General features: G+C 41.4%; 2 protein-coding genes and 1 long non-coding RNA gene across 3 annotated transcripts in view; 1 reads left to right on the forward strand and 2 right to left on the reverse strand.

Moving 5' to 3' along the window:
* Window positions 1-733: 733 nt before the first annotated feature.
* Window positions 734-8,719, reverse strand: part of LOC116670089 (uncharacterized) — a 20,894-nt gene continuing 12,908 nt past the window's right edge. Inside the window, exons 2-3 of the long non-coding RNA XR_004326941.1 lie at window positions 7,619-7,623; window positions 734-970 (exon numbers count right to left, since the gene is read on the reverse strand). This is a non-coding gene — a long non-coding RNA (uncharacterized LOC116670089). The remainder of the gene's footprint in view (window positions 971-7,618; window positions 7,624-8,719) is intronic.
* Window positions 1,001-5,457, reverse strand: cmpk2 (cytidine monophosphate (UMP-CMP) kinase 2, mitochondrial). The gene is made up of 5 exons (XM_032500379.1): window positions 4,809-5,457; window positions 4,439-4,553; window positions 3,841-4,042; window positions 3,422-3,655; window positions 1,001-1,684 (listed from the first exon to the last, which is right to left on the reverse strand). Exons 1-5 carry the CDS (start codon window positions 5,397-5,399, stop codon window positions 1,564-1,566), a joined length of 1,263 nt encoding a protein of 420 aa, XP_032356270.1. The 5' UTR covers window positions 5,400-5,457; the 3' UTR covers window positions 1,001-1,563.
* rsad2 (radical S-adenosyl methionine domain containing 2) overlaps window positions 6,156-8,719 on the forward strand; it is a 2,712-nt gene continuing 148 nt past the window's right edge. The window contains exons 1-6 of the mRNA XM_032500389.1: window positions 6,156-6,561; window positions 6,650-6,811; window positions 7,047-7,276; window positions 7,372-7,521; window positions 8,238-8,270; window positions 8,432-8,719. The exon at window positions 8,432-8,719 is cut by the window's right edge and continues 148 nt beyond it. Of these exons, the coding sequence (XP_032356280.1) occupies window positions 6,243-6,561; window positions 6,650-6,811; window positions 7,047-7,276; window positions 7,372-7,521; window positions 8,238-8,270; window positions 8,432-8,596 (1,059 nt within the window). The 5' untranslated portion in view covers window positions 6,156-6,242 and the 3' untranslated portion in view covers window positions 8,597-8,719. The remainder of the gene's footprint in view (window positions 6,562-6,649; window positions 6,812-7,046; window positions 7,277-7,371; window positions 7,522-8,237; window positions 8,271-8,431) is intronic.

Raw genomic sequence — 8,719 nt, forward strand, 5'->3', positions numbered from 1 at the left:
TTGATGGGAATCAAAATTCCAAACAGCTCTGTGCTACATTCATTTTGTGTCACACTGCACATCCACAGTGTCACAAGGCAACTGAGGGCCTATGAATTCAATAAACCCTTCTGAGATACTTACCTCATGTTGGAATCCATAGTCCATAAGCATAATGACACCTTATTTTAGTTTATGTGATTACACGTGATGGTATGATTTGCATCCACAGCACCTCTCCACTCAGTAAAACATTGGTTTGCCATAATTGGTAGTAGGAGTAATCCATGCGCTTATGTGGGGGAGCACTGGAATGACTTTGATATACAGCGCTCCATTAATTGCCATATGAATAGGGTCTGCAGTGGTTGGCGCTCTGCTGATGCATCACAGTAAAAGAGATGGGTCACTCTGTCTTCTCCAGCCCGCAGCTTTGCCAAGCTCATAATTACTAAAACCTCCAATTAATCTTCCCATCACATAGGCCAAATATATATATATATGTGTGTGTGTGTGTGTGTGTGTGTGTGTGTGTGTGTGTGTGTGTGTGTGTGTGTGTGTGTGTGTATATATATATATATATATATATATATATATATATATATATATATATATATTTATATACAGAGTTACAGTATATGCTCTAAGTAAATGTCCTACTTGTGTCTTTACACAAGTAGGAGTGAGTATGTACATTTATGTGTTCGCACTTGTAATTGCCTGTGCGCATGAGAAAATCAAGCACAAACATCACTATATGTTCTTGGTGTACTCTCTAGCTGAGAACCACACAGGTTATCAATACAAGCGGCATCAGTTGTGTCAATATCACACAGTTGAACTAAAGGGAATTGCCATCTGCAGTGCATTGCAAAAAGGACTTTTATTTTGTAAGGAAAAATAACATTGTGCTCACAGAAAGTTCTAAAACACAGGCATAGTGCTACATACAGTTTGTATAACTTATTTGATAGACTTTTGTAAGAAATCACTTAATGAGAGACAAAGATGTTTAGTGTCATTTTCTTTTAATTTGAAACACATTTTTTATAACAAATTAAAAGTATTTTGTTTCAGTGTAAATTGGATCCTTTTCATTGCGTTTATTCTATTCTTTTTAGTCTATTCTTTCATTATGTTTATTTGGATTTTGCCTATATAAGCACTGACTGGTGCTATATAAATGTGTCTATCAATTTCCTTGATGTCGTTCCGAATACAAGTAGTAGTCAATAAGTGCAGCTACACTTTGTCTGATTTCTGAGAGGGCACAACAGCAGTTAAGTGCACACTTGTTATTGACAATACTGTCTTTCCCTGTGTGTATGTGTGTGTGTGTGTGTCCGAATCTGTGCATGTGTGTGTATCTCTATGAATATGTACTGTATTTCTGACTGTAGCATATATTTTGGCCCCTGGACATTCAACCTTTACTCATTCTGAAAAGAATCTCTTCTCCACAGTCAAATCTGGCCACCATTCCTCCTACTAGTGCATTGACAACACCTTACTGGCACCCAGTGGTGAATGTAGGTACTACATCCACTTGATGTTTGGCCGACAGCAGGGAGGATGGAGAACTGTTTATAAGTGGCATTTGCCCCTAATTAAAAGCAGCACTTCTTGGAGCACTTGGTCTGTAGAAGGACTAGCATCCACAGTGACACATGCTGGGCCCCTGATCCTCTGGTAAGCCTTCTCCACTCTGAAAGAGACACACAAACACATTGTTCAACAAGTGAAGAAAATAAGCATATAAACACAATAAATGACACTTTACACTGGATAATATTTGTTAGGACAATTTTGAGTATTCTGACTGCTCAAAGTTTTAGTGAAAAGTGAGGCGAATGATACAATGCATAACGTGAGAAATTTAATATGAGAAACAACACAGATGGTTCAGGGAGTGCAGCCATTTCCTGAGACAAATGAAGAACAGGCTTTGTGATAGTGATTGACCAAGTCTGCAGAATCTCTCACTCTCTCAGTGGCTGACAGTCGGCTCCCTCCATTTTCTAATTCTGCTGGCCAAACATCTGGCTGTCCCATGTGGAAAGGCCATTATGTCAGGATAGAGGATGAATGAAAGTAGCCATCGACCTGTCTGCGTAGCGACTATCTGGGCAACCAGTGCCTTGCGAGTTTTGACCAGCTTAATGGAGCACAACAGCTCAGCAACTAATCACCTGTTCTTTCTCATCAGCTGCTTCCCCCATGGGACAGTAATTGATTGTTAAGTGTTTGATGGATCAGACTCAGACTGAGCTGACCTGACTCAGTGGAACGTGCAGTACAGTTTGTAGCCCATCTGTGGTTTCATGTTTTTACACTCAGAGAACTTTTTTCATCACAGGCTGTAGAGCATTTGTCCACACATGTCACATCACTATGTGTGTCAACTGAGGGTTTCTTCTCTCTCTCGGTCATTACCCACTCGGTGTAACATACAGTGGTAGTACTGTGGACCTCAGTCTGATGAATGGATACTGTATGAATGTGTATAATGCAATCTCAAAGACACCTACAGAACCATAATTATGTTGCAACGTATGCCTACTAATAATTCTCATATTATGAAATTATTTTGGCTTTTTGTACATATTATTTAGTGATATTTTTGTCTTAAAACTATGAATTTTTTAAAACAGGTGGACATTTTAGATGAAATGGTTGTTTCCAGAGCAATTTTACGTGTGCATTTTTCTAACGAGGCCGATAACTGCTGGTATGATGATTACAATTCAAGGAATCTCTTGCAACTAGTTTACTGGCATTGCAAACAACTAAAATGCACTCAAACTCTTGCTTTAGAAAAAAGCGTAATTTGTGTATGAAAGGAGGATTAATCCATTAGGTGATCTCCAAAACAATGAAATGCCAACTGCTTTGGATAATAAGAAATCAAATCACAAACATATGATCATGATCTCAAATCTGAGCATTTGTTGTTGTTTTGTATGACTGTAAATTAAATAACTCTGGGTTTTCAACTTTTGGCAACACATAACAAGTAATTTGAAGACATCACATTGGGTTTCTTTTCATAATTTTCTGATATTTTGTAAACCAAACAATAGTCTTGCTTTGCCAGATCTTCCTCCACAGCGCTACAAAGGAGGGTTTTTCTAGTTCACATAGCAATCTGGGATGGGAGGAAAAAAAACATACTCTCGTTTATTGGCATTTCTAAAAACCAATCACAATCGTCTTGTGCGGTGCTAAGCGCCGAGCCTAGCAACGGAGCCGCTGCAAAATAGATTTGGGAAGGAACTTGTTTTGGTGGAACATAAACGTTCAAAGGTTGTTTTAGTTGTACAACAGAAAACTCAGATTGGAATCAGCAATCAGCAGATTTGTTGATGTTGAAATTAATGAACTCTACCTAGTATTTGAAAAGCCTAATTGCCATGTAATGTCAAATGTAATCCAAATACATTACTTGAGTCTGAAAAGCTTGTTGTGGTCCAGCTCTTGCTCCTCCTTAGTCTCTCCTTGAGCTCTGTTCCTCAGCCTTCTCTTCCTCTCCTCAGGGTCCAGGGTGAGTAAGACCACCAGGCTGGGCTGGAGCAGGTCGCTGGGCCAGTGGTAAACTTCTGAATCCTCCGCTGGCAGGTTGCACACTGCACCGCTCACTGCTGTGGCGATGGCATACGCTGCTGTGCTGTGCCAGAATCTGGAGACAGACAGTGGATGGTGGATTGAAAGGTGATCAGGTAACTCACAGGTGGAGTAGGATATGTTAAACATTGAAGTGTAGGTCTAGGTCCTAGTGGAATGCCTCTATTGCCCCTGCTATCTCAAAACAGGTCACAAAACAGGCAAACGTCACAACACTTGCAACATCTCAGCTGTCTTTACCTGTCAACGATGACCGGTCTCTTCATGCCCTCCTGGCCTATTTGATCTGCTGTGATGTAGTTCCCCAGCGCGTAGAAGGCCCTGCGGATGAGGGGCGGCTCCCGATCAAAGCGGGCCCTCATGGGGGACAGACACTGGGGAGGGGACCGCAAAAGACAGGCCCCAAGAGTATCCCTCAGAGACTCAGTCAGTGTGGTTTTACCTGTGGTGGGGAGAGGGAGGTAAGAATCACCTCAAATACAAAAGAAAAAACACAAAGGCTGGGAGAGTTTTCAGAGACCAAAAAAGCAGAGGTCATCCCATTTTAACTTTTTTAAATGTAATAAGGGACCGAAGTGACTCTTTAAAAGTTAAAACTCCCATCCTTCCTACATGGTCGAGTTTTCATGAGGTTTGCAAAGAGAATTAGATGAGCGAGCTCTTCAATAAACCATTTTCACAGTGATGTAACTTTCCTGAGGTCATGATACATGATATTCCATTAGGCAAAGCTCGCTGGCAGATAATGGCTTTAGCAGAGACCAACTGGCCATCACTTAAGCAATACATCTATACATCAGACTGATCCCATATTTATTTATGAGGTAATGGCATTAACCTGTGGCATCCAGGCCCTCTATGACAATAACAGGGAAGTCTGGTTTACTTCTGGCCTCCGCTCTGCTGGCCAGCAGCTCCAGCACAGACTTTGACTCTGGGATGATGTCACCACACTGCAGAACAGACAAAATCAGTTAGCTGCTGTGAGAGGGAGGAAGGAGGGAGTCATGGACAGTTGTGCGCATGAACACACACACTACCGCGGGCCACCTGGCACTGACAGATAAAGGGAAGCATTAAGAGCCACATTGGGCTCCACTGCTATACCTTCCTCTACCACCAGAGTGTGCCATGTTGCCATATCTTGCGAATTAAGCAATATTTTCTACACTATTAAGTCTGTGCATATCATAATAGACTATAATAACCTGTTTTAGAACTTCATAAGCCTCCTCAAAACTGTAGAAAACATCAGAGTTGATGATGTTGAGAGTAGATGGGTGATATTCTGGCGCTTTTGAGGGTACCACATAGTAATCCTTTGACATTTCCATCGTTTGGCTGTCTGCATGAGACCACAGATGCTGAGTCCACAGTTGACCGCCTTCACCTCTCAAGTATGAACACACAAGCACTGGGTCACGCTGTATTAAATCCCGCAATAGTCGCTCCGTCGGGGATGAGCTCACAGAATTATCGTTTAAAAAGTACCCCTTTAAGACAGAATCCTTGACATTTGGCAGGAATGAGAACATGGGAGACAAATGACACTCTGGAGGCAAGTCTCTCAACAATTTGTCTTTCAGCTTCCCGTAAAACTTGGCACGTCTGATTCTGTCGCTGCTGCAGACAAGGAGAGAGTAACACCTTCCATAGTTTGGTATTTTTCTGAACACCCTGGGCACCTCTTCTCCCCGGTGCTTTTCTTGAGTTGAAAAGTAGAAGGGTGCTCCATCCAGCTCCACTGAAAAAATACGAGAGGACCACTGAGGAAGGACAGACATTGTGCGCCGTGCCATTTGTTTCGCCGGACGTATTGAATTGGTTTCCAATTCGTTTTAATGAAACTGACTGCGAGGCATTATAAACTGACCGCTGCATGGAAAACGAAAGTCACTGCGCCAAAGAGGGAAAACGAAACTTAACCTCCTCTATCAGGTTTTATCAGATGGGCTGCGACAGTTACTGCTGTTCTAGAGAAATGCTTTCCTGGGCTCCAAGTTATGTTTAAAGGAATGTCCGAGATACCAGAAGGTATATTTGCTGGATGTGTCACAGTAAGGTGTGTCTCTTTGACATTTTAACAGGTGCTTCTCATATCCTCAGGTTAAATTAGTATTCAATAATACTAAGGAAACAGAGATGATTAAGGTTGGGCTTGCAGAGAAAACAAAATCCCTCTGCATTGCTCTGAAAACTGCAAACTTTTATTGATACTAATAAATGGAGGATGCAGACTCAGGCACAAAATCATTGACAGAACGTCACCTGGCAACTCAAACAAGCACGACTGCTTTGCTTCTCTTTTAAAAGTCATTAAAAGCAGTGTTGACAAACTGCATTATTACATTTAAAAATCATATCACTATTATCCATATAATGTAGGCTATCCTGTAAACTTCCCATGAAGTTCCTAACTCTCATCACTTTGCATCTGTATAATCATTCATAATAAATAATGGACCCACTGTAAGTTCGCCCGCACTGCGCGTGATCTGACCCAGCTGGGTTTCGTTTTCGATGTTTGTAAACAGAAACTATCGAGACGCTCAGCTGATCGAGTTTCCATTTCTATTGGCAAGGAGCGCCCTGCAGCCCTTTATTTAAGACGTGTCAACATCCCCAGTCCGAACACAGAACGTATGAGTTTGAAGATGCAGTTCTTCTCTGTGGTCTCGTCTCCGGTGCTGCTGTTGCAGCTCTGCATCAGCACCCTGCACCACATGTTTGCCAGCATCTTTTCAGCAGTTCGTTACTGGAGAACAACCTCACCTGTTTCACCTGTTGACAGAAAAGTGGACCAAAGAAAAGTGCAAAATGCAACGACTCCAACTAGTGTCAACTATCATTTTACACGCAAGTGTAATTACAAATGTGGATTTTGTTTCCACACTGCTAAAACATCCTTCGTCCTGCCTCTAGAGGAGGCCAAGAGGGGCCTGAAACTCCTGAAGGAATCAGGTAAGTTTGATAGAGCAGTACATTCTGCTCTGGTGTGTGTGGGGTCAAACCTCTTGCATCTAGTTAAATTCAACGCTCTGTTTGTTAGGCATGGAAAAGATCAACTTCTCTGGAGGAGAGCCTTTCTTGCCCGATAAAGGAGAGTTTCTGGGGAAATTAGTCCAGTACTGTAAACAGGACCTCCAGCTCCCGAGTGTCAGCATCGTCAGCAATGGAAGCATGATCAAAGAAACATGGTTTCAGAAATATGGTAAGACTGCAAATTAGTGTAAACTGCCTTCTTCTTCTTTCTTCTCTCTCTCTCTTTTTTCACTAGTTGGAGGATACATTTTAGTCTAAGAACAAAGATGCCTTTTTTTGACACCAGTGCATGATCTGAAAACGGATGCTCTCTCTCTCTCTCTCTATACATAAACATATATATATATATATATATATATATATATATATATATATATATATATATATATATATATCTCCCCCAGGTGCCGATCTAGACATCCTGGCTATCTCCTGTGACAGTTTTGATGAAGCAACCAACCAGCTGATTGGCAGAGCTCAGGGCAAGAAGAGCCATGTTGACAACCTGCTCAAGATCAAGAACTGGTGCCTGCAGTACAAAGTGGCATTTAAAATCAACTCGGTCATCAACACCTTCAACGTGGACGAAGACCTGACGGAGAACATCCTCCAGCTTAACCCAGTCCGCTGGAAGGTAACGACAGAAAGGCAGAGCGGATAATGTTTGCGTATATACATGACATCTTGACACTCATAGTCACTCTCTCTGTCTGTGCTTGCTGTATTCAGGTGTTTCAGTGTCTGCTGATTGATGGGGAAAATGCAGGAGAGAGCGCCCTGAGAGAGGCAGAGAGGTTCGTCATCAGTGAGCAGCAGTTTCAGGAGTTTCTGGATAGACACAGCAGCGTCTCCTGCCTGGTTCCTGAGTCCAATGAGAAGGTATGAAATCATTATCAGTGTTATTATCAGTGGCAAGAAATATGACTGTAGATGTGTTCAAATGCTCTACACGTCTTATTTTGGGTAGGCATGGAACACAAACTGTGATGTAAATCAGTAAGTAGAATTAGGGCTATATATGCTGACAGTAACAACATTCTAATATTGAGATGTATCTCTAAAGAGACAGCAAGGTAAATCTCACCAAAATCTGTCACATTTTAATGAGCAAGGGAAAATGAGGCACGACTTGTAGAGTTTATATATAATTATATGATTATTGCCATCAAATTAATAATATCCACCTTATTCATTCTTACATAATATTCCCATGTACTGCCAATATAGAGCAGTCTGCCACCCGCCTTACTGAATTTACAATCCAGGGTATAAATGGGGAATAATCCAAATGTACCCACATCAGTTTGCAAACCCAAACTAGAGTGGAGTTCCGTGTAAATATAGACAACTATACAAACACAGTGTTCAGGTAGCACGTCAGCCATATTCACTGGACCAAGGCCCAAACATAATGTGTCGTGGTGGCAGAGACAAACTCATCCTGCATCTTAAATATATAAAAATAATACTGAAATAATACTGGAACATTGTGTACTGGGAGTGGAGCCAAGTTAGCAGTGTCGTTAGCGTGTGTAAATAGTGAGATGCCAGGTCGTTGACATAACTGATGTTTGTGGTTTTGCTTGTCTTCACAGATGAGGAATTCCTACCTGATCCTGGATGAATATGTAAGTACTGTATATTGTGTTTGGAGTTAACACACTCCTCTCAGAATACTACCAGCTACTTTTCATTGTTTGCTTTCTAACTGTTTAATACACCGGTGACTTATCACATCTGATAGGTATATATACATGTGTAATTGATACACTCTTTCTTCTTTTTTCAGATGCGTTTTCTAGACTGTCGAGAGGGAAGGAAGGACCCGTCCAAGTCCATCCTTGATGTCGGTGTGAAGGAGGCCATTTGCTTTAGTGGCTTTGATGAAAAGATGTTTCTTAAGAGAGGAGGGAAATATGTGTGGAGCAAAGCCGATATGAAGCTGGAGTGGTGAAAACCTGCAACTCGATTTTGATTTACCTTTGTTGAGTGATTACATAGATCATTTGATTTTGTTTAATTATATATATATGTGTGTGTGTTGTGTCTGTGTGTGTCTGTGTCTGTGTGTGTGTGT

This window comes from Etheostoma spectabile, chromosome 20, assembly GCF_008692095.1.
Source record: "Etheostoma spectabile isolate EspeVRDwgs_2016 chromosome 20, UIUC_Espe_1.0, whole genome shotgun sequence".
NCBI lineage: Eukaryota > Metazoa > Chordata > Actinopteri > Perciformes > Percidae > Etheostoma > Etheostoma spectabile.